The 25,794-nt window shown below is 46.4% G+C and overlaps 1 protein-coding gene across 1 annotated transcript; it reads right to left on the minus strand.

The window, feature by feature from the left end:
• Window positions 1–312: 312 nt before the first annotated feature.
• Window positions 313–25,576, minus strand: FBXO32 (F-box protein 32). Its single transcript, XM_075023920.1, has 9 exons — window positions 25,277–25,576; window positions 22,008–22,120; window positions 20,255–20,304; window positions 19,507–19,599; window positions 12,432–12,525; window positions 11,352–11,536; window positions 7,507–7,689; window positions 6,192–6,335; window positions 313–5,497 (listed from the first exon to the last, which is right to left on the minus strand). Exons 1-9 carry the CDS (start codon window positions 25,390–25,392, stop codon window positions 5,408–5,410), a joined length of 1,068 nt encoding a protein of 355 aa, XP_074880021.1. The 5' UTR covers window positions 25,393–25,576; the 3' UTR covers window positions 313–5,407.
• Between the last annotated feature and the right edge of the window lie 218 nt (window positions 25,577–25,794).

Consider the following 25,794-nt stretch of genomic DNA (forward strand, 5'->3'; position numbering starts at 1 on the left):
AGTTTAAGCTATCAGACCAGTGTGAGCACTGGTGATCTCTTTCAGGACAACAGTCACTCACTCCTGTGCTTTGGGAGAGTACAGATTCACATAAGCGTGAGCTCCACGTGAGCACTGTTTTTGCTAGAAGCGAGAGCTCCGTTCACCTTATTTTCCTTCAAGGTACAATGAAGCAACAAGTCTATCTGGGATGTTCTTCTACTGCCACAACAACCTGAGTTCTGGATGTTCCTGCAGAAGAGCCTTTGCTTTCAGTCACCAGAAGCTCAAGGCTGACAAGGTCACCAACTTGGAAGCAACAAGACAACCAACTCCATGGTTCACATTGTTTGAACATTTATTGCAATTCAGTGTCAAAAATGTTTTACAAAAATACATTACTGTCTGCACAGAACAGCTGTAAAAATCAGAGTTGAACATGCAAGGGAAGAAGAAAAAAGTGTGCAAATTTATAACAGAAGGATTTTAACCACACAATATTAAACAGAAGTCTTATTATATAAGGGATGCCTTTCACTTCATATCATCTCTAGTTACAACTTCAAGGAAAAACAAAACAGAACACACGCTCTCTTCCATATATAAGTAGGTATTTATAATTACTGTAGATTAGTTCCTAAAGATGAGTGTATTTGCTATTTCAAATTAAAATGTTCTCTTGGTAGCAGACCTGTTAGCATTCTGTGTAGCATTCTGTGTAGCACATGAGGGCTAAAGAAATGAGTTCTACCCTCAGTTGCCCTCCCAGGAGGAGAAGCAGCAATGCTTGGTCAGTGGAGGGGGAATCTCTCTGGTGTTCAAGGTATTAATATACAAGAGACTGCATGTGTCAAGGACAAGATGGATTTGTTCTCCATAGGGCCAGATCCTGCAAAGCCGATTTGCTACCAATGAAATCCCTGGAGGAAGATATGGGATAGAAATTGGGCACCAGTAAAGACACTCACACAACCCAGCAGCCACATGCTGACAGCTGTGTGGATGGCTGGCCATGTCTTCAGAGCCTTTAACAAACATCATTATAAGCAATGAGCTGAGAAAAGCAGCACAAGCAGAATACCAGAGTCCCAAACCTTGTAACAGGGAGTCTTTATCAACCTGATCAGCCATCAGCTCCACGGGGTCTATGTTTTTGCAAACAGGCCAGCTAGGAAGAGTGGCATTTTAATTTAAAGCTATGTCTTTTTGGCAAGGTGCTGATCTATGGGGAAGCTGTGCAACGGGTTTGTAAGAACTGCAGAGGACAACACTGGTTTGCTGTACCAGGCAGGAGATAAGCATGAAACAGCACACCTGATTTATTAGCTACATAACAGAATTTGAAATGTTCCTGCTCTAAATCAAATTTTAGCTAAGCTAATTCCTTTAGCCAAGGAATTTTCTGGGCAGGGAAAGCTTGTTTAGTACCTCTGTATGTTCTAGAAGGTGATAGCTTTGCAAGAGTAACTGAAGTCAAACAGAAATGGGAACACAAACAGTTCAAAACCTGGGGGCAAAGAAAAATAATAAAAAAGATTCCCATATACAGAAAGTGGCAGGGTGCAATTAAATGTCTACATACAAAGCAATGTCTTCAGAGCAATACAAGTTTTCCTAATCACTTTACATAATAAAAGGATCTAGAAACTCCCACAATAAAAAAAAGAAACCCAAACAATATAAGAGGAGGTACACACTTTTTATGATCAAACTTTACCATACCATAGTTAGTATAAATGGCTTAAGGTATGTACAGCTGAAATTGTGCCTCTTGAAGTGGCTATCACATTAAAATGAACTCCAAATACCTGCCTCTTCTAGAAAGCTGAAACAGAGATCTCTGGAATCTCTCCCTTCCTAAGTCTCCTCCCCCGCATGGATCTATTTTTCCTCTTCACAGCACTACATTCTACACTGTTGCACTGGTTAACACATCCTCTGAAGATAATGAAATTTCTCTGGATACGCTGGCAGGAGAAAACACTGAAGAGAAAAAAACCTCCTTTCCTAGTATAAGAACTGATGCATGTCTAATGGGAATGCATCTACTGACTGGAAGGTGAAATGTCATTTGAAAAGAACATTCCATTTCCAAAATACAAGTAAAAGTCTGTTTTACCTTCACAACAGCTTTGTGACAATTGTCTTAAAATAAAGAGGTCCTTTTTGCACAAGAGCAGCCTTAAACCATCCTGTCTGGAAGCCTGTTATCACTGTCAGTTTTGTTACTCTGCCATCCTCAGCCAAGCAGCTGTCTTTGCACTGCTAAAATACTACCACTTTGTAAGTGGTTAGACTAAGGTATTTGGATGCAACAGCATTTAATTTTAAATACAAGACTACTGAATTCACCACAATATCTCCCTGTACCAGCCACTCGAGAAACAATCAGTCTCCCCAAAGAGATCAAAGTCTTATTTGACAGCTGCTGAAGCAGGAGCGTAATGACTGAGGCAGTAACTGAATGAGGCTTATTCTGTTTCTTTTTGTTTAGCCCATTTTGTTCTCCAATACAGTAGTTGCTTAGTTTTCTGCTGCTTTGGACACTGACAGCAATATCCCAGGACCGCACATGAGCAACACACAAGTGTGTGACTGTATTAACAAATCACCTTCAGCACTTGACCCTTTAAGATTATACAGTGCTAAGAAATAAAAACCACTAATTGAAGTTTTACAAATACAAGCCTCAGTTGCACATTAAGTATGTTGTCAGCATGACCCATGCACTCTGGGCAGAGGACACAGAATAAACTCTAAGCTCAAGATCAGTGAAAGGCTGAGAGAAGCAATGGCTAGAGCTGAGACATTCCCAAGTTGCAGCCAAATGCTGAGATCTTCTTGCTGAGCAGGGAATGCACTAGGCCAGATTCAAACCTGAGCTTAAAATTCACCCAGTGTCACAGTCTCACAGTGCGTGTCATCTGCTAAGCACAGACTCAGACTAGGCAGAACCCCCCCAGCATTTCATACCGAAATACTGTTGCCTCCCCAACACAACAGGTTGGCTCACTATGGGTGGCAGAGGCAAGACTATAAAACAAACCAACCCCAAGTCAGAGCTGGAAACAGAAGATGCCAAGGGGCACGGGTCCTCTCACTGCTGGAAGAAGGAGCTACAATAATCTCCAAATACAGTGGCAATGCTTCACTCACTCCACTTGCAGGTTTCTGTCCTTTATGTCCTCATTCATGGAGCCAGATTTCAGCCACACCTACCTGCTGCCACCAACATGGGAATGAAAACAGAAACTGGCCACCTTCACTCACAAACATCCCCCCCAAAACAAGCGGAAGTTCATTTTTCCAAGGTAACAGCTTTTAAATCACTTTCAGTTGACATGAATACAATCAGCAGGGTTATGCTTTCCACCAGCAAAGTGATGGATACACCAAGATAAAGCTCCCTATGCCACACATTTTCTCCTCATCTCTGGGGAGTGCCAAGCTCTGGGCCATGGCTAAGGGTGTCACAGGCTCACAGAGCTCTCTGGAAGAACAAAAGCTTGGGTTTGCTGTTGGAAGGCAGGAGAAGGACAGTTCTTGTCAGCATTTTCCTGGCTTTCCTCCCCCCCCCTTCCTCACCGCTCCATCTAGAGGCAGCTTTTTTCCCTTTTTGTGTCTCTTCCAAGAGTATGCAAAGTGATTTAGTTTGCAAAAATGCAAATACTGTCAATTTTTTTAAAATATAAACAGCTGCAGAAAAGTGTTGAAAGTGAGTTATAAAAATGTAAAAAAAGGAACATCATATTTAACAATAATTAACTCAAGTAGTTCTTCCTGAATTGTCCTGAGTACTCCTCTTCCTCACAATTCTTTGTACATAGTCACACACAACCCACTAAATATTTACCCTTCCGAGGTATCCTGCTTACATCATGCACAGAGAAAGTGCTATAGAGGAAATCTACTGGTAAACAGCAAAACCTTTCCACTGCAGGTTTTCAAATTGTTATTGCTGGATTCTTCTAGCTCCACTGTAGGGAAAAGTGAAGCATTGTATGCAACAGAGGAGACAGTGAGCCAGATCATGGCCACAGTGAAGTTAATTTGGCCACTTACTCCATAGGACTGAAAATTTAGCTCTAGGCTAGTGTTAGAAGATCCCATAAAGAAGCTCAGCACTGGAAGCGCAAGGGACTAGGCTGGGTCTTTGCCACCAACACAGAGAAATAATCAAAGATGTCAAGTGCCATGTTGGAAATCCCTTGCTTACTCCAGTCCTGACTGCTGTTTTTAGGAAAATGCTGACCTATTTCTTCATGCTGTCTTGCTCATCACCCTAAACTCCAGTAGTCCGAAATTAAAAATAATGCTGCCAGTCTTCCAGTGAATAAAAACCGCATCATTTTGCTAGATTCAACAGCCCAGTTCTCCCTATATTTTACCAGCTCCAAGATGACTGAATTCACTTGACAGCAGTGGGAATACAGAGCAGTGTATGGGAAAAACATGGGCTTGAAGAACCAGATTCTAACCCGACTTGGTATTTTAACCAACGCAATTAACCTAGTGGAGTTGATATGAATTTATATTGTGAGATTAAATCCAGTCCTTTTTTTCTCTATAATAGAACTTCCTCCCTTTTAGGTAATCTTCATCCTTGTGGCTTCTCTTTTCCCTTTTGCTTAGTCTTCCATAAAACCAACAAATTAAAAGAGGATGTAGTAAAGTCTTAGGTATTTATACGGTGCCTATCATGTAGGCATTCAAGCACTGAGTAGAGCAAGAAAACTAATGTAAAGAGGTAAGCATTAATACAAGAAAAGATGCTTACTATCACAAACATTTCCCTTTAAATCATTGTACAAAATACAAAAGTTCACATTGTACACTGGATTTTTGTTTGAAAGGTACTCAATCTATTAGAGGTAGAAAGTGGTATGTTGCGATTCTCTCTCGCAAGTAGGCTAGAGTTATAAAGTATTTCAGAATGTGTCTTTTTTAAAAACATAAAAGTATTATTAAACTTGTCACAGGGATATTTTTCATAAATATTTTTAAAATGTCGTATTTATAAATATGTATGCTAAATAAAACCAGATGGAGGAACAGTTCAACAGTCCTAGCCTCATATTGCTTTCTCTATTAGAAACAAACCAAAGAGTTCTCAAATGGTTGCGGGGCAAATTCATTTTTAACTTCTAAAAATAAAAAATGAAGTTTTTTGCCCTGTATCTTGTACTCTGATCATAAAAAAGGGACTCTGTACAACATGCTGCATTTATACACCAGTCCTATGGAAGTCTGTATTCCTTAAGCGCTGCACATCAGTGAACAATTTCACCTTTCATCTCTGAGATCCTCTTGTTCCTTGACTCAGGAGCTTCGAACAAACGTGAATATTTACACTATTTACAAATGAAGTGTCCAAGCTCAGTGGCATAAAGTGTCCTGTAAGAATCGCGTAAGCTGCGGTGACCCAAGTTCAGAACCTGAACAAGTTGATGAAGTCTTGTGGTGAAAGAGAGGTGGAGCAAGTCTCCGGGTTGTTGGCTGTGCAAGGGTGATCAGTACCCTGGGAAAGGAGAAAACAACTCCATTTAGAGAGACTGTGGAAAGGGCGCCAGAGCATCAGCCAGCTTAGTGCTGCCCCTCTGCCAGACATCCCGCTTGCAAATAGAGTGGAGCCCAGAATAGTATCTCTACTCTCGCCAAAGCAGACAGCTCAGAACTGGGCTTCATGTTTTAGGGGCTACTGGCAAGCCATGGGAAATACAACCAGCAAAGATCCAATTCATTCTTCTCTGCTCTTTTGAGGAAAGAGAGGCTGGAGCCTACCATCAGCTATAGGAGTTTAACTCCAGAGACATGCCCTGGATGTCACCACAGCGGCCAGCAGATTTTTGTCCTGGGCTGTTTTGTAGCCATCAGCTCGCATTTCAGCTAATCCTTGCCAAGACCTCCATCTCCACGTAATGGGTAGGAGTTGCTGGCAGTGCTAAGATGATATATGGCAGGCAGCCCTACAGTATGCCCATCTCCCTCCCCTCTGGCCTTGATAGCCACTACTCTTGTTCAATGTAGAGACTGGATCTCTGAAGCACAGAGGAGAAAGGGACTTAATAGTTGAGGGAGGATTAAGATGTAGGAAAACACTAGGTTATAAAGGCAAAGAAACTGCAGCACCCTAAACCAGCTGCAATCAGAGGAAGCACTGGGTGCCCCATGGCTCCTGCCCCAAGTTTGTCTCACCAGCACCTCATTCATACCTTCCAGGAGAGGATGTGGCAGTGCCTGCACAGCTGCAGTGTGTCACCATACTGCTCCTTCCGTGGGTAGCACCTTATGAGCTTGAAGTACATCTTTTTCCAATCCAGCTGTCCCTTGTCAGATAAGATTAGCCGTTTGCGAATCTTAAAGAAAAAATAATTGTAACTGTAGCAGGTCAAAAAAAAGATGATTTGCTCTTTCCAACTCATGTTCTTCTCCTCTCCCTCGCGTGTCATCCTTGCCAGGCCCATAACAGTTCCCTTGTAACACCGAGAAAGCTCCTGCTCTGAATATCCAGCTATAACCAACTTTCTCATGGCAACAGCCTCACCCGATATCATTATCAGGGTCTATCCCCATTTCATGAAGATTACTGTATGAAAGCCTGAAACCCTGGGAGCTAATTTGTACTACTTTAGCCAGTGTTGCTGGCTGGCAGGACAGTGAGTATAGTTGCATTTAACATTTTCAGCAGTTAAAGTATTTTGCTTCTTCATTGACTCAGAGTCAGTGATTTGTCACATTAGCTTGGGAGAAACCCATCTTTCTTTTAGGGTTCATTAGTTGCAGAGACTGGATTAGAATGTTCTTGTTAATAGAAATAACTTCCCAGAATCACTTCCAAAGTCAGATCCAGAGTGAGCAAATAAAGCCAAGTTAGCAGAGAAATCTGGCACGTGGCCCCTGAAATGTAGAGGTCTGGTATAAACACCCCAGACATCCACCCATAAACAGAAAAAGGGATTTTTGTTTGTTTGTTTTTAAGTTTAGAAGACCCCAGATGATTACCAGCCCGCAAAGAGTCAAAGATGTTTACACAGGTACATGGGTAGCGGCAAGGCTGTTTTCCACATACTATCCCTGTCACTCACAAAACAGCTCAGAGGGGATTTCTTGCTCTAAAGGGCAAGAGAGCACGACTCATCACTCATGGACCACATCCACAGAGATTCTCTGCAAGGGTGTCAGTCCCTGGGACATCAGGGTGATTGCTGGAGTTTGCCTGCATGTTTTCCCCCCACACGTGGGGCGAGGAGCAACTGCATGACTTGCAGTTGTTACCACCTGGATTAGGGTTGAAGTTCACCATATGACTAACTCCTCAGGCTCCTATTTCAGGAATCATTGCTGTGGCATGAAAAACCCTCTACATAAATCATCTTCACAGCCATTCTCATGCCAGCCTGTATTATCAGCTCGCGGCACAGCCCTTAGATCCAAGAGATAGTCAAGTAAAAGTGTCCTACCCACATGTGTTCACTTGCTAGTGGGGTACAAGAACCAACTGATGGCAGTTTATATCCCCCCTTGTACCTGTCTGTCTGTGAAGTGGTACTGGCAGAGTTTCTTCCACAGCAGTCGGTCTTCACTGAGCGCTTGCAGGTCAGGAGCCACCTGACCAAGGCTAACCAGATCTCTCCCATCACTCAGTCGCTGCATGATGTTCAATTGTAAACACAACGGCAGGTCTGTTAAAGTGGTTCCTTTAAAGGCAGGCTGGAAGAGACAGACAAAATTGAGGTCACAGAAGCTGAAAACCCAAGCAATTCTAGCTTGCAGTAGAGTTACTGCTTTTTAAGCATTGCTCTTCACATAGAGGATAAGCAGCAGTTCACTCTTCTGAATAAAGAGACACTTTACATAGAGACATTTGACCTTCTGTCCCAGAACAGTTTGAGATATCCTCAAGGAAGGGGACATGTATTTGTATAACAGCATTTAGAAGGAGAGTTACAGGCCAAGCCTCCTTCTCCCCTTTTTGTCCATCCCACATCCACACTCGTGAGACTCTGCTCCCAGAAGCACCACCACCAGCTTTCACTACAGCAGGACACTGGCTACATCATGGATATCAGTTATTAACCATCCAGGCCTCTCCACCACAAGGGACATCGGCATTACTTCTTAAGTTCAGCCTCCTGTTACACACACTGCTGGGAATCTCATGCTCTTCTGACATGTGTTTTAGCTTATGTCATCACAGGATCCTGCTGTAACCACAGCAGTGGCTGATGAGTACCCACAGCAGGGTTTTTCCCTGTATGGTTTCCCAGGTCACTGCTGGCAAGGCTAACTTTTCCTCTGTGAACGCTTGAAGGACCTGCCCCTTTCCCATCAGCTGCGGCCATGGTTTTCCAGGCTGTTCAGCCACACCAAAGCACATCCTAGCCTAGAGAGCCAAAAGCCACCTTCACCCCCCATCCATCTTCACGTGGTCTACATGGGGTCCAGGACTGTTCTGCAAGTCTGCATGGTGGCACAGCTCCAGGACAAATTAACCACGATGGATCTGCAGGTCCTGCACGTGGGGAAAATCCAAGGCACATGTGGAAGCAAGGCACCAGCAAGGACCACAAGCTGGGCTCCAGCTGCTCCAAAACCAGCCCCAGCCTTATTAAGGCAAACAGCAGCTTTTAGTATTGGGCCCCAAAGAAACAATGTTAGACAAATGTGCCAAGTTTATCATTTACCCTGCACAGACACGCTGCTATTTTAAGTCACAGAGTCACAGCACCCATCTTGCAATTGGCAGAGCTATTAACTGTTTCAAACAAGAAGCATGTGCATGGCTATCACCAGGGGAAAGCTGCATGAGGCTGCTTTTAATCACACGGTCCCATCTCCAGCCAGCCCCATTGCACATGAAACTCCACAGGCACAAGAAGTATGTCTGTGCACAAACAGCTCCCACCTTCCCTTCAGTGCTCCAGTGCCCAGCCTGCCCAGACCATGCAGCACTGCCTGGTACAGGTGAGGACCACAGCTTTTCAACCAAGGCATCATTTTTGGCCATCTCCACCAGCAAGACAGGCCTGAAACAAGCCCTCGAGGAGTGAACTGTCTCTGCCATCTCCAGAAGACATTTCTTCCCATGATAGCTTTAATGCTGCATGCGGAGAGTTAAGCTGTAAGCAGCACACTGCCTGGTTACATGTAGATGCTTCCTTGGTACAATCCACAAGTCCAGACTTGGCATCCCTGCCCGTCAGTGCAAACTAAGGTCTTATTTTGGGGTAGGAAGAATGCACTGGAGCATTGGATCACCTCCTGTTGATTTCTCTTGCCAGCCTGTCTTTTGCATTCTCCAGCACTCTCTCTACATAAAACCTTTGCTAGGGCACAACAGGCAAGACTAAGCTCTGAGGCTCTTGGGTCAAAAAAACCCCCAAAGCTCACCCTTATGTCTTATTTCTGAAGAAACCAGTGTAACTCAAGCAAATCCTTACAGGTTTTCTGAGTCAGGGCCAAAGACTTATCTGCTACTTCTTTCCCCCCAGTACTCCTTTCCAGGACCTTTCAAACATTACTTTTTTTGGAGAAAGCACAGATTAGATCAGAGCAGATCAGTATGCTGTCACTTTCTGGACAGAGTTCTTTTAAAGCAGCTCTAGCACACACAATATTTTGCAAGTTTTTTTTTGAAAAAGGTTTCGGTCTTGCCTTGTTGCAAGACATCTCCCCCTCTAGAAACAGCAGAAGTGCTGCATGCACTGTAAGCAACTGGCTGCACAGAGCTGAGCTTGTTCTTCCTTCCTCTAAACTCAGCTGGTTTTGTTCTAGCTTGACCTGAAGTCATTTTCAGTGGTGTGAATTTTTTTTTCTGCAAGCTCAACATCTGTTTTATTTATTTTAGAAAAGTGTCTGTAAACCTCCGTGGAAGTAAGTATGCATAAAAGGCTGTTCCATTCACAAGCAACATTTTGATGCACTTTTGTCTGGATAGGCAGAGTTCTTTGAAATGCTTGTCTCTGTTCTGTGAGTCCCTAAAGCAGAGGGGAAAAAACCTACATTGTACTACTGAGTTGAGCAGCAGGAGGTAAGTCCTGACCTGTGGCACACTCAGGGCAGCAGATGCCCAGATAGAGCTGGCCCTGGCAATGCCCAGGCACAGGGCAGCTCCCCAGCTCACAGACCTGCTGTGCCCCAGGAGCCACCCCATAGCTGGGCCAGTGCTTCCCCTGCAGCCCATCCCAAGAGCTGGACACCAGGAGGGACAGCAGAGGCAGGGCAGAGACCACTGTAAGATAAGGCACTGCTGCTTTTGCAGCTCTTCAAACTCCCTGAGACCTCCCAGAGTTCATAATCTCCTGTGTCATGTTGTCTGTGTTACTCTGAAGGACTGGAAACTGTTTCCTGGTGTCCCCAGAGAACACAGCCATGTAAAATGATGAAAGCAGGCCCTTTGCTTAATCCTTTGCAAATGTGTCTCTGGTTGACCCACCAGGGAAAAGGTGCTTTTTGTATTCCCTTGGGCCATGCCTTGGTCTGCCCAAGTAGGAATTTCACAGTCCAGTTCACTGCAGAAGGGTCCTACAAGGGGCACACCAACACAGAGATCAGCACTGGGGGAAAGCTTTAGCATTTCTGTAGAGTAAGTATCCACTTGAGGTGGAAAAAAAAGTCTAGACATGGTCCTGGGCAACTGGTTGTAGGTGTCCCTGCCTGAGCAGGGGGGTTGGTCCAGATGACCTCCAGTGGTCCCTTCCAACCTCAATCCTTCTGTGATTCTGTGAAGTGGACCAAGTTCAGGTTTGATTCCCATGCAAAACCAGGTTAGGAATTTATCAACGAATACATCTCTTTCCTATCCCCACAGACACTGTTGAAAAAACAGATGTTGTGAAAGCAGGACTCGTCCGGCTGGAACGGGCAGCTCCAGACTACTGGAAGAATCATTGATATTTTCAGCCAGGAAGCATGAAGTTATGCAGCTATTTGGAAATTTGCATTTAATTTACAGATTAAACAAATCTAAAAACCTCAACTATCTGATAAACAAGTTTTGAAGGCAATTTCTCAATTTGAAAAAGACTGAGTAGACATTTCGTGCTGACGGCCTAGTCTCTGAAGACTCTCAAGAGGGGGAGATGGTTTCCTGCCCAGCTCTGTTCACACAGCACTTCATGGCCATTAAGGAGTCAAGCCACCATCTGAGACCAGTTACAGTGAGCATGATCCTGGGTTGTGTACATTGAGTTTGAATTAAGGGACACAAGTAACACTAGGAACACATCCAGTTATTCTGGCAACTCCAAGTCCTTCCCGAGCACTCTGCTTGCACTGTAAGGACAGTGGGATGCAGTCACCCAAATGAGAGCTGCTATATGAGGTTTCACAAAGGAGCCACATTATTTTTAGCTTTCAGGATTTGTGCTTACCCTGGTGATCTGAATGTTGTTCAGTTGCTGCTGCCAGTGGAGAATACTCTCCATCCTGTGCACCCACATGTTGATGTTCCCAACCAGGACAGACTTGCCGACCCGTTGAACTAACGTGCAGAGGGATGTGTAGAGGGTCTGCAGCAATTCTCGTATTAGCCTGATGTTCTGCTGATCTTCAAGGACTTTGGAAGAACAGGAAAGATTAAAAAATGGGAACTGCCCAAATCCTTTTCTGAATCTACACATTTCTCAGGCAAGTCAAGTTACCCACTATAACCTCAAATTCCAAGAGAGCCAGCCTGCACTTTTCTCTTTAGAGGAAAGCACTTAAACATTAGCAAGGCACAGCAGGTTAGACAGCAGATGGAAAGAGATCCTCCCAGGATAAGCAGATGAGATATCTGCCCTTTCTGCAGCACGTCCCATTTCCAGCCGCTGGCAAGCAGCCAGTTTTCCCCTCTGATACATGCGAGAGGTTATCTATGTGCACCTTTTTCCCATCTCCCCCAGCTGATGTGCAGGGATCAGGATCTCCTTTCTCATTATGTATATACACACTAACAGGGTGCTCTCAATTCCCAGGCTTTAGCCAGAGCTAAAGCATCAGGGAGGGAAGTGCCACATCTCAACCACAATTCAGCCCCCCCCAGCAGGTGAAGACAGCCCTTGAGCTTTCCTTTCCTCCAGAGCAGTGGGAGCACTTGATAATACAGCAAACTGGCAACAAGGAGGCAGCAGAGACTGCAGATGTGCCAAGCTGGGGGCAGGAGCAGCCATCTCTTCTACAGTCAGAAATAGAACTCAGTAGGATGCAGAAGGGGTGGTAGCAAGGAGAGTTGGAGAAGGAGGAATTGCCTCTCACATGCCTACCAGAATACAGACATTTCTTCCCACTCCCCCCCCAACATAGTCCTTCACCGAGGGAAAAGAAAGTAGAACTGCACTACAGAAATAAGCAGTGGTGCCCCTCTTCACCCATCTTGCATTGCCTGACTATTCTCAAGGATGTGGTTCACACAAAGTACTTCAGATTAAATCAGACTCCTCCTCCTCCCCCTCACTGTTTCCGTTTCTTACCTTTCTGCACCACTTTTTCCAAAATGTTCATGTAGTTTTTCTGGGCAATGCCACTCAGTGACGTCAGCTGAGACTTTGCTATCAGCTCCAACAGCTGTGGATAAAAATAGAAGTTGCAAGCCTTAGAGCACAGAGATACCTTTCTAATCTTAACTCCTGGTCACATGACACAGCAAAACAGTCCAGAGACTTGTTTGCTGCTTGAAAATAAAAGGGAGACAGAACAACAGAGAAAACTAATGCAAAGGGAGAGGAGAGCAGAGGCCAAATAATTAATCCCACATCGAAAGGGGTAGAAAAAAAGGCATTCTAATGATCTTAAGGGGGGGGGAAAAATCCCTTGATTTCATGATTCAGGGATGCAGAGAAACCACAGAGTAGTGCTCAGACTGACAGCCTCTATTCACACCAAGGGAACAACGAACAGCTGACGTCACTGTCCTTCACTGGGGCATAAACAAGCAGTGTCATAAGGGAACACAAGCAAATGCCTGTTTGGATGGGGATATTATTGATGGAGCATTAATGAGAATCAGACCCCACAATTTACGTCAAACTCCTGGGTTGCATTGGTTTTGTCAGAGTGCTGTCGCCATGACAGAAAGGTTAATCACTCTATTAAAAACAAACCATCCTCCCCAACAAAACCCTATTCCCCCAAGGCTTCCTCCCCTGTTCAGCTCTTACAGCTGCAACACCAAACCACCTTTCCCTGTTTGTCCTGTTTACTTGTTAACCTCCCTAATGGAAATCTCACTTTTACTTTCAATTAGGATTTGCTTCCCATCACTGATCTCCTGACTCATGTACAAGCTGGACACTGAATTTGGGCTGCAGTTGCTAAAGGAAGCATTTCCCATGGGGAAGATGCCCTCTCCTCCCCAGCTCTCTACCACCACAAGAACAGCTGTGGAAGTTTCCTATGGATCATGCTCTGCAGAACATGTGGCCCATGATCTTCCAAGCCTTCCTCCCTTCCCCCAGCATTATATAAATACACAGAGCGTCCACGTGTCAGTCCATTTGTTTTGGATGTACATAGCCTTCTGTTTTAATTTAGAAAGGAAAGGAAAAACCTTTTATGCTACAAATCAATCAACACATTACCGCATGACTAGCTTATTAATCCTTTATCTTCTGCAGCTACAGTATCCCGTTGTTGGCACCGCAGAGAGTCCAGAGAAGGTGCAACTACTTGTGTCAAGTAACTAAGAAAGCTTTTGACAAGACTTGATAAGTCATGAGCTGAACCATTTGCCCCACTATAAGAATGACAGGAATGTATCCAAAAAGTCACCGGCACCTTGCCATGAAGCAGGGAGCTCAGGGAGAGTTATTACTGCAGTCATTCGCCTGCTCTGCTGTCTGGGGTGCTGGCATGCGACTGCTAGTTAGGAGCAGTGAAGTCGCCTAGAGTGACCGATCTCTTCTTCCGTTTAATTTCCAGGCCAACACCATCATCAGATGGCTTTGAGTTTACATTCTATTAATAACTTGCACCTTGCATGACCGAAGGAAAACAAGATGAAAAAAAAAGACCTGCACTAACTCCTGTGAAGGGCAGGCTGCCTGTTTTCTTGGCTTATTTTGGGGAAACAAGAGATGCTTGAGAGTTGGGTAATATTTGGTGCACAGGCATCAGTGGATCTTCTTGCTCTATCAGCTAAACTGAGATCACAATAACTAGATACTCTTAAAAACATAGCAGTTTCCAAGATGTTTGAGTTTTTTAAAAGGTCTTTTCATTTTTTGAAATACTGGAGAAATAAGTAGGAAAAAAAAATCAGCATCCCAAAGTAGTTTGTAATACTCCCCTTACACTAAACTATTTAGCCTTCAGACCTTTGATTATAGTGATCAATTTGCCAGGCTCCATCTGTACATTAGCCACACATGCACCCAGATCAGCTCTTCTGCACATAACAACTGCCGTCTCCAGATTGCACCATTCTGGAACTGGCACAGACACAGCTTCATCCAGGCTGGGTGTTAGTAATGTTGTGCCCGTTACTGAAAATGCCAAAATGCACCCAGTGATAAGAATCACATAATGCAATACAGTAAAAGCTAGATGCCAGGGCCATTCTTTAAGGGGAACAAGGATAAAAATCTCAGTTCCTTGAAGAACACTAAATTGGTACAAAAGTAATTTAGCCAAAGGAACAGATTCAAATTTGCCTTGTCTGTGTTTATCAAGGTTCAATTTACGTTCAGTGAACCAGCTCAGATATCATGTGTCACCTCCCTTCCCCTGCAGCAATAAACACAGTTTTCATATGGAATTTCATCCTGTGTTGTAAATACTTCCAGGACTACTCCACTCCTCAGGGACTGTTGGCTGAAGCGACTGGCTAGCCCTCCAAATCAAAAGACATTTTTTATTCTTCTGTGCTCATATAATACAGAAAAAACAGGTAAGCAATACAGTTCATCCGTGCCCCACATGCTCCAGTGCACTGAGGGTCTTTCAGCATTGGCACAGACGGAGCAGAGCATGGTCTCAGTTAATGGACTGCCAAACTGGGGTCTACAGCATTATCAAAAATAAATCAATTGTTGCCACTTGCATAATACAGACTAAGAGAAGACTGATGAATTCAGATTAATGCTGAGTAGGTTAAAAAGGCTGGAGAGCTGCAAGCGTGTGTTATGATGCAGTTGCATTAAGTCCAGCCCACGCTCAACTGAGAGGGACAGATGGTAGGAGAGAGTGCACAGGGAAAGGTTAAGAACAATTTTAAAAGGCCTGCTTTTCAAAAACACTAAGTGATTGCATTCCAGCTGATTTTAACTGGAGCTGGAAAGTCTGCAACACCTCTGGAAAGCAGGGCATTAGATCCCAGTTCACTCTTTCAACTCCTCAAAAGTTGAAAAAGGTGACCTGGTAGCTTTCCCAGAAAATCCTTCCTACCACCTCACCCCTATGTTGTTTGCTCTCAGAGGTCTGCCAGAGCCACAGAGAAAAGGCAAGAGATCCAGTGGGCTATTCCAGAGCCTCTGCAAGCTGGCAGGAGGCAGCATCTTCCACAGCAGGGCAATAACCTGCTCATTTCCCCACGACTGTGATGGGGCTCCTGCTCAAACCCCACCAGCAGTCAGTCTACAGCAGTTGGTGCAATGAGCCACTTAGCTCCAGGAGCAGAGCGGGTCCTCCTCCCATAAGCACAAGGAAAAAAACAGCAAACAAAACAGTGCCATGTGGCAGGGAACAAGGGCCCCTGTTTCAGGGCCATGAAAACACACTGCTCTGCATGCGTGACTACTGTGTGCACAGCATTGCTTAGACCCGCTAGAGCCAGATGGCACTTCTGCCACTGCCTCGGTTCAACACTGGGGTGCGCGGGCAATCCATACCCCAAATAACTCACAGCTAGGGGCTTACAGCACACCGAGCCAAAAAATTTTCAGCAGGCCTGCTGCACCAAGCAGGAGGGTGTAACCTTGCCTCAAAAAGGGACATGCTTTGTAATGATTAAAATCACAAGTCTCAGTTTACTAAAGTGTAAATCCCCCTTTGAATACCCCAAACCAGCTATAGGGAAGCTGGACTGCACCTGTGGGGATCCATAAGCTCCTCCTGGTTGAGGATGTGGCTCCTCACATGTGGACTGCTTAGAGCAATATATTGCAATGAAAAATTCCTCCTCCAGCTCTCCTTGCTCTCACAGCCCTTTGCTTTCTGTGGCTGAAATGTCACATTGGCTTTCGGCTGGGAGAGCAAGAGCAAGGCGAGTTATAATGATTTACAGCACAGGTACTGACAGATCTCCATGAGACAGCATCAAGCTGATACTCTTTCAGCACAGCATAAATCCAGGACTCCCAAAGCTAACTGCTATAAAAACTTAAAAGCAAATTTAAGACACTACTTGAGCAGGTTGCACACTAAATCATGTTATTCCAGAAGTTATGCCCACGCAGTTTAACCTGACCTAAGCTTTTATGATCAGAAACAGCACCTTCCCTTGAGACATTACTACACAACCATCATATGACAAATCTTTCTGAAAGCAGCAGCCTGCAAAACCTCACTGTCATCTGAACAGAGTGTTCCCAAAGGAGAACCAACAACTTCTGGGCTGCAGGCACTTTTGTCTCTGCTCATACTACTTATGCTTATAGAACGCTTGCAGTCTTTTCATAAAATCTCTAAGACCAGAGAAACCAGGGCTGCTTCAAGACCAAGAACAGTTTGGGTCCTCTGGGTCAATCACACACATCTTACTAGCTCTAAAGAGGGAATGTTGTCCTGTAACACGTAGTAGTCAGATGCTATAGTTTAAAAGATCAGCAAGGACCAAGTCACAGCACCAATACCTATACTTAGCACTTCCAGCGCTCTATCAGCAGACTATCAAGACAAGATTGATGTTGGAGGAAAATTTCTTCCGCTTCAGCTACATGAACTCACTGGCTACAGCTGATGGTATTTGCCCATTAAAAATACCTGCCAAGCTTCTCGCAGCTCACACCTCCACCTCACTTGGAGGAGGTACCCATTTTATTAGTGCACCATTAGGAACTCCAAGAACTTAGTTTGGGTATATCTTAAGGAGCAGACACTTCTGTATGACAAAAAAAAAATCAGCACTGAAAAGACTGTAGCTCTTGGGTTCAGAGAAATTCAGAAAGGAATGCTTTGAGAAAGGCAAGTTGATGTTCAGCCTGAAAGCCCATTTTGCTATCAGCAGTGATGTAGCTTATTTCTCCATAGAGCAAGTTTGGGCGTAGCCAGCAGAATCCCAAACCTGCAGCTGCTCCTCTCCTTTCTTCCCCTACGGACATCCTCATATTCTCCCCCAGCCTCCAACTCTAAACTTCCCTCCTTGGAAAGCATTTGCTTGATGAACTAAGTAGCATGACATTAATCAGATACCCCAAGCAACGGGTGGAACTAGAGAGAACAAGAAGCAGGAGGGAAGGGAAAAATGTTTTTCCTGCCAATGTTCAAGGCATTTTCCATGTGACACATTGCTCATCTGTATGCTCTAGGAGGCTTGCAATTTGCAAAGAACCATGAACAAGATCCACATCTAGGCAGAGCTTTTCATGAGTAAATCTGGCACATAAGGCATTTTATGAGCTACTATCCACCAGAGACTTGGCCGATACAAGCCTTTCATTTTAAGAAGTCAGTTTTATATTTGATCCATGGTACCAGGTTTAATATCTTCTTTAATCTGCCAAACCACAAGTCAGCCTCAATTAGAAAGCTTCATACTGCTCACTAGTGCCGTATCCTTAACACTACTGGGGGGGAAAACTACTCTGAAAAGCTCAGAAGGGAGGTAATCTGTAGAAACAAGGACACACGCTGACTTCCATACAGAACACTGCTATTTTGGATACACAGCAGTTTTGGGATGCTTTTATGAAGTCCTCATGGGGAAAAAAGGGGAAGAAGGTCAGCCTGAGCCTCTCCACCAGGCCACACTGACTTCATTGAAATTTGAGTTTGCTCTTCAAAAAATTTAATGGGACTTCTGCCCAATCATTGCAGTCCCATGCAAGACACCCATTACATTGGGCTGAGCAGAAGCCCATCACATGGCACAGCATGACCTGAGGCCACACTTAGCAGAGGTCTTTGGAGTTCTTTGTTGTCATAAGACAGAAAGTCTGCCAAAGGGATCTCTGGAGCACCAAATGCAAGTTTTATTTTATTTTCCTCCTTTATATTTGACTAAAGGGTTATAGCCTTGGCATGAACTGTTCCTTCCTCAATAATCCCCCTGAAGATGACACAGCCGTGTGTATATATATCCAGTATCAGAAAACACTGAGTACCTCAACACTGGTGATCACCTTCTCTGCACAAGCAGGAAAACAAGTTGTACCAGGACAGCATGAGTTCCTGTGGACTTGTATCCTGCTTTGCCTCCCCCAGCATGCCCACTCCCTGCCACCACCCCTGCAGTGGGACATCCAAGTGATTGCCAGTGCCCTTCCTGCACTGCGGGTAGGTAATCACCCCCAGTGCCTGCACACTTCCTTCCCAGGGTGACAGAGGTTTTCACAGGCTCCTTGTCACCTAGGCAACAGGTGAACAGACCAAGGTGAACTTACTCAGATCATTTCTTCCTTAGACACTTGATGACATTTGACTTGGCAAAGGGAAAGCAATACCAATGCGGCTTACTCTAGAACCTAAAACCTGAACAGCTGGTGCCTCACCAGTGATCAACTGCTGATGAAATGTGAAAAGGAGCTGTTTATAAACAACCTCAAGTTAATAACAGATTTTTTTTTTAAGCTTATTGAATTCCAAACCTTGATAAGCATTCTGAAATTTGAGATCAATTTGCAGATCAGATGCACATAAACATACACCCTCAGGACAGTAGCTCCCCCAACCACTACCACCCCTCTTGGCCCCCAGAGCCAAAACAGAAGCCCTGACCTGTTATGCAAAGCCAGAGCATGTGGAGCCTGGGGCTGATGACTCCTTCCTACCAACTAATGGTGTCAGGGCTAACCAAATGCTTCACCCACTGAAACTGCTGCCAGTCACACAGGATTAAGAACAACCACAATGCTTAACAGAGAAGTGTCTCCAAGAGGTTCAGCCCATCCTCTCACTCCCAAAATGCTCAACTCCCCGGAGTCTCTCCTGTATCACTTCAAAGGAGACAAAGCTCCACATCCCTTGTGGAGCTGGAATCTCCTATGCAAAGAGGTCCCCACTGCTCTTTGGCCTCTGCAGAGAGCCCATGCTCCTTTTGAGGCTACAGGAATCACATTTAGAAGCTGAACTGAACTCCGGAACTAGAAGCTAAGTTTTCTGAGTTTCAGAAGTGATTTTCAACTGAAAAATAGTAGGAATGCTAGGTTAAGGACAGCCCATCTTCTACATTACCACCACCACCTCCCTCCCTCTCTATTTTAACAGATCAAAGAGGAGATTTGGGCATCTATCCACACAACTTCCATCAATTACTTCATGCACCAAAGCCCAACACCCCCACATGCATGCTTGGACCTCTCTTCTTTGCCAGTGCTTGCCATCACCCAACTGGTGCTCAGTTCAGAGCCTCCACCACCATCACAGCAAAATAAACCCTGGCCTTTCACTCACCCTCACGACATAGTTGAATCGCCTGGAGTCCAGGATAGCACTGGAAAAGTCAAGTCGGTTGAATGCTTCTCCCAAGGTGCAGTAACCATGGCGCTGAGAAGAAGAAACAGTCTGGGTCATGTTTTGGCAGACATGAGTCCAGACAGCACCAGGAAGACGTGACCCAGAGCAACTCAATTTAGCAAGCTAATGGGTACAAACCATGGGACCAGCTCATGGCTGGAGGAGGCAGGGCTGTCTCCCGCAGAGCTGCACTTATTGACGTCAAGAGTGGGCTTATGGTAGGTTCCCAGGAGTGACCTGAGCTCTGCTCATGACCCATGAATTTAAGGGTGAGAATGAGGCACACATTCCCGGGGTTCAATATATAGTGCGAGTACAGAGCTGTCTGATATAGCCGCTTCTCTCCATGAGTGCAAATGAGCCATTGTGATGAATTCCAATGATTTTCCATGTTAGGACTGTACTGGGCGAAAGCCAAGAACAGTATTATGGCTTGGTCTGCAAATGGCTGGTTTTTTTTAACTGAGGGAAGCAAACAAGTCATATTTTAAACACATATACAGAGCCTTGTAGAGCAAGCCCTGGCTCCCTGATTGGGGCTTAAAATCATTACTGAAATTCCAACCACAAGCCAGATCTTCCACTTATCTCTTAAGAGCTTCTGCTGATTTATATCAGCACAGGATCTTCCACCGCTTGGAAAACACAGTAGAAAAGGGAACAAAGAACATACGGAGGCACTCACCTCTTTTGTGCTCCCCTTGTGAACATAGATCCACTTCTCCTGGTGGAAATCTGTTTGGACAATGACACATTTTGCTCAGTTAGCCTTCCACCACACAGAGGGCTAGATCTCTGTTCTGCTCACAGCACTCACTGCCCTTTTAGTGCAAGTAAGTTATTTTGTGTTTACACCACCGCACTTCAAACTAAAACTAGCAACTTGCTGAGCTGCTTTGTTTCCATACTGCTTCATTTGAGACTGCGGCCCTGAGCTTTAGAAAGGGCTTCTGTTTCAGTGACACAGCTCAAGACTGTAAATGTTTAATCTCCCAGCCACAGATATACCATAGCACCTCCTCTTCTTTGGTCCCAGACAGTAAGTGTGGCTGACAGCCAGGTTTTGTTGTTATTGATTTTATTAACTATTCATTACCTTGGTTACAGGCTTGGGATTGAATGTCAAATTTGAAGTTGAGCAAAAATGTCATGAGACACCAGGCATGTGGGAGAGAGCTTTTAGCAGTGAGGTCAGGCTCAGAGGAGCATGCTTGTGCTTGCAGCTAACTTGCTAAAAAAGAAAAACCTATTTGGAACCAAAATTTTCCTATTTCTAATTGCCCCTCCCTTCCCTCAGAAATGGGAGTTGTCCCATCCACTCCCCAAAATAGCTTCCCTGTACCCACCACACACTAACTTGGTTTGTGGAAGAGCCCTTACTGTAAGCAGTTATGCTGCTCAATCCTTCTCCCACGGGCTTTGACCCTACTTCCACCACATGCTGGCAATTCAACAGCTAGTGTAAGAAAAATTATTTTCCCCATCCTGCTAGACTCCTTTCCTTAAAGGAAATATTGTGCTCCTGGAATCTTTTTCCACCTAAGGATGCAGTGATGTACTCCTGCCTGGTACTGTGAGCCCAAGGACAAACCCAGTCTCAGTTACAGACACGCAGACCCTGCATCAGGCCCTTTTAAATAGTAGGTCACAGCAGAATCCAGCCAAAAACCGTCATGGTAACATTTGTTTGTTCAGAGAACCGAATGCACCGAGGGGCCAACTTTTGGCATCAGTTTCCGAAATCCTGGGGGATGCACAATGAGCTAATAGTAGTGTGGGAATTGTAACTCATTTCCTCTGTGTATGTTTACATTTGTAGCCTTCACATCTAACTCCAGTACCTATCTTGCAGTCAGAGCAACAGAGACCTTGCTGTCCCTGCAGGCTCCCCCGAGTCCTCCCACAGTGCACCATCCGAGACCCCGGCTGCTCGCTGTGCGTACAGAAAGATTTCAAACCTTCCATTGTTTTGAGCAAGCTGAAATCTTATTTCATTTTTCATGCACTCCGCACACAGAGATAGGATCAAAGCTCACATTGAGGCTTGTAGCCTCCAGTAATGTAGATTAGTGCTCAACATGCATATGGAAGGAAGAATAAATTTAGCCTGCTGTGCACAAGGAAGTCTACAGGGGGAAAAAAACTGGAACTGGTTCATTTGAATGTACCATAGGAAAAAATTACCCTCCTTCTGACAAACACAAATGACAAATTTGAACACAACAAGCACAACTCCTCAGAGCAGGGATTACTAACAGGGGCATAAATCTTCACATTAAACTGTATCCAAGTTCTCTACTTAGGTCAAACATGGGCGCAAAGCCCTTCAAGACACTCTGGAAGACTCTTCATGCACATGCAAAAAACATAGATACGAAGCATTTTCCACTCTCCTGCAGCAACTTTTATTTTAAAAAAAGCCCAAATAGACATCTTACATTGAATCTTGGCTTTGTTATTCAGCAGGTCTTTTTTCCTCTTCTTGGCAGCAACATCATAGTTCAGGCTGTTGAAGAGATTCTCTTTGTTGTGATCGTCCTTTTTACAAAAGCTGTGAATGACACAAAGCAAGGATTCTGTTTATTTCTGCAGTCTGCTGAACACTATGCTTCTTGCAAGAAGAGAAAATACACAGGTTTTCATTGTGAGCTCCAAAGCTGCCTCCTTGCAGGCTGCTCTTGAAAAGTCTGCATGCAGTTTTTTTGCATCCAGTAATGGTATTTTTAAATGAGCCTCTGGTGCCTCATTTCTGTGCTAAGATACCCAAACCAGACAGCAGCAGGTAATACAGATTGCATAGTTAGCGCTGGGACACCACTGGGCAGTATTCTTTCCTTCTCTTTAACCTGTTCCTATCTTTAAGTAACACCATATCCTCCTACTGTAGGTGGCAGATTCCTCATATATATATACACACATTCAAAATATTTATTAACAAAAGAGTTCATGCAAAACATTCTTTCAAGCTTACAGGAAAAGCTCAGCTGAGGTTCAGACTTGGCTGGTGGTTTTCCAAACCCCACATAGTAGTGACTATACAAATTAACAGCTAGGATCTCTTGTCCAATACTGTCCATCTTCTGCTTTTGCTGGAATTCTGCTATAACTATATTATTAGTGAAGGGAGCTATAACCCCTTATTTTCTTTGAGGGCAATGAAAGACTATCTATAAAGAGACTATGCATCAACATCTCCACATTCTGCAGACCTGCAAATCAGCAGATCCAAGCCACAACATGAAACCGAGAAGCCCCTGGGCAGCCACAGCACCATGGCACAGATCCCTGGGGGTGTCAGGGGAAGGTAGCACCCACCAGGAGATCTCTGCAGAGCCTTCCCTCCCCCCGCATGCTGCCCAGAGCTGCAGGGATGCCTCGCAGGTTCTGGGGAGAAGACAGGCGATGCATCCAGGAGAATGAAACAGAGAGCGTCCCCTACTGCTCTAGCTGCTGGCAAGAGATGGGCAGTGGCTGTCTGCAGGTCTAAATTCAAAGAAGGGTCCCAGGCACCTCGCTGCACCTCTCACCTGCTGTGGCTGGGACACCCCTGGAGCTCTGGCAGGCACTGAAACATACTGCTGCAGGCAGCACTGGGCAAGCTCCCTCTGTGACAGCTGCGAGGACCCTTAGGCAGCCAGGCTGCTTCCTCTACAGACCTTGTGTTTACACTGTTTAGCCTCAAAAAAAATAATAAGAGCACTGTACCAACTCACACCTCCAACAGCTATTCAGCACAGGCTCCTGCAAAGGAATGAAACCTGCGGGACAAGGCTTCTTCTTTCCCATTTGCTGTCTGGCAGCATGGCCACACCACCAGCATACGCAGAAGCCAAGTGACCAAGTCAGAGTTTCAGCCCCATGAGGGACCCAGACCTCCTCCAGCGGGGTCCATATGGGTGTTCTGGTTTGGCACCTGCACATGGCCCCAGAGGTGGAGAAAACCTCCCCCAGCTTCAGAACACCATGAGCCTCAGCTCCCCCTTCCTGCTCTGCATCCCCTCTCGCAGGGCACCACAGCTGCAGGGAAGGCACCACTCCTGCAGGCTCCACCACAACACTGCAAAAGGGGAACAGCAGCAGCAATGCAGGTGGACAAACATTCACAGCAACAGCAGCTCAGGGAACCACATTTCTACCAGCTGGAGCTGGCTCAGAACCTAAGCCCGAGAGCAGAACATCTCAGCTGCACATTTCCCCCATCCATGTTGCTTTCTGCTGGCAGGACCAAACCCAAGAACAGAGTACAGCAGTAAGGAGGAAGCAGTTTTGAGGTGTTCAAGCTCGTATTTTATCAGGGTTGCACAAAATCAGTAACAGGCCAGGTTAACACGCCCCGTGCAGTGGCAGAATCCAAGCCCAAGAGCGCAAGACAGATCTGCTTTAAATCTTATGTGTCAACAGCACACCCTTGACTGTTGACTTCCTACTGAATGACTCTGTAATCTGAAACCTTCATAACAACAGCAATGGATGAATTCCAGTATGGGAGGCAGATTATTCCCCTGTTTATGTACTGCCAGGTTTCCACACGCTTCTCCAAGGCGTCCTGACAGGTTGAACAGTTGGGCACCAGGACATGGCACTGCAAGGACCTCAGTATGGGGCCAGTATGTCACCTCCTTTGCTTTTTTAATGGGAAAAGGGATGTATAAACCCATGCCAAACTCAGTATTCCCAAGACAACCACACTCCCACCAGCCAGACATTTTTCTACCTATTTACAAATCAGATGCTTTGGATTCTAAGCTTGATTTTATTTACAGCTTGCATGAAAGAAGGCAAGAGATAGAGACCTGCCACATAAACCTCCTTGCAAAGGAACATCTCAGCAGCAAATCCTTTTTTTGCTCCAAGTCCCTTTGTCATGCACATTCCTGACCCATCCCTCAGCCCAGTCGCAGCAAATCCAAACCTGACTGCGCACAGCCGAAAACAAGAAGCAGCTCTGGGAGAAAAGTTTGGTTTTGACAGGAGCGATCTGGCCGGAGACCATTACACCCACGCTGCTGCACAGGCTTCCTGCCCGCACGACACAGCTCTTCACCATCTTAGGGGTTTTGTTGATGTTTTGCAGGCAGATTAGTCAAGCAGCACGTAAGGTACATTACTCATGGTCTGGGGAAGATTTATGGCTTCGGACACATCATCCTTCTCCAGCCCGAGAGCCGGGAAGCCCGAGGAAGGGCAGTTTGGGGAGGAGGAAGGGGGTGACACACACCTCCAGTGCCCCCCAGGAGGCACTCGGGGATGCTCCCCGAGGGCACATCACCCAGGCCGTGGGGCAGCGACTGCTTTCACCTTTTCCTGGCTTTTCCACCCCATCCCGCAGCCGTAGGCACGGCCCGGCCGCCTCAGGAGGGAGAGCCGCCTCCGTGCCCGGGCGCGCCGGCACTCCGCAGGGCCTGAGGGGTTTACAGCAGGCCCGGGGGAAAGCCGCCGAGCCCCTCCGCCGGGCGGCCGCAGCGACGCCGAGGCCCGGGGTTACCGGCAGGCCCGCACAAGCCGCCGCTTCCCCCTCACCCCCCCGGCGCTCGGCGGCGCCTCGGCCTGCGGCTCGGGCCGCCCCCGGCCGCGGGAGGGGAGAGGCGCCGCCGTCCATCTTACCGCCGCGCGCCCCGGCCCGCCGCCCCGGCGGCGCGCGACCGCACCGCGGCGCCCCCTGGCGGCGCCGCCGCCGCGGGAGCGGGGCCGGAGCCGCCGCCGATACCTGCTGATGTCGCCGACATAGCCGCCGCTCTTCTCGTCGAGGAAGCGCGTCCAGCCGTCGGCCGTCTTCACCCAGCTCTGCCCGGGGGAGCGCCAGTCCTGCCCCAGGAACGGCATGGCGGCGGGACGGAGCGGGACCAAAACCGGGACGGAGATCAGGAGCGGCGGTGGCTGCTACGGCGGCGGGGCCGGTGGCTGGAGCGGGGCAGAGCGACGCGGTGGGTGCCGCGGCGGCGGGGCTGCGGGCGCCGCGCCGCTCCGCGCTATTTATGCGGCGGCGGGGCGGCGTGTTGCCGGAAGCGCGGGGCTGGCCCCGCCCCGCCCCGCCGCACGTGGCGGTGTTTATCGGCGCCGTCCGCGAGCGGCGGGGGGCGGGGCCGGGGCGGCGGGGGGCGGGGCCAGCAGCTGTTTGTGCGGGCAGCGAAAAAACCTGTTCCTGCGTTGTTTGTGTGTCTACGCGCATGTCGTGCACTTATATACTACGCGCAGAAACGCTTTCATATGTTGTTGTTGTTGTAT

Source organism: Buteo buteo, chromosome 3, assembly GCF_964188355.1.
Source record: "Buteo buteo chromosome 3, bButBut1.hap1.1, whole genome shotgun sequence".
Lineage (NCBI taxonomy): Eukaryota > Metazoa > Chordata > Aves > Accipitriformes > Accipitridae > Buteo > Buteo buteo.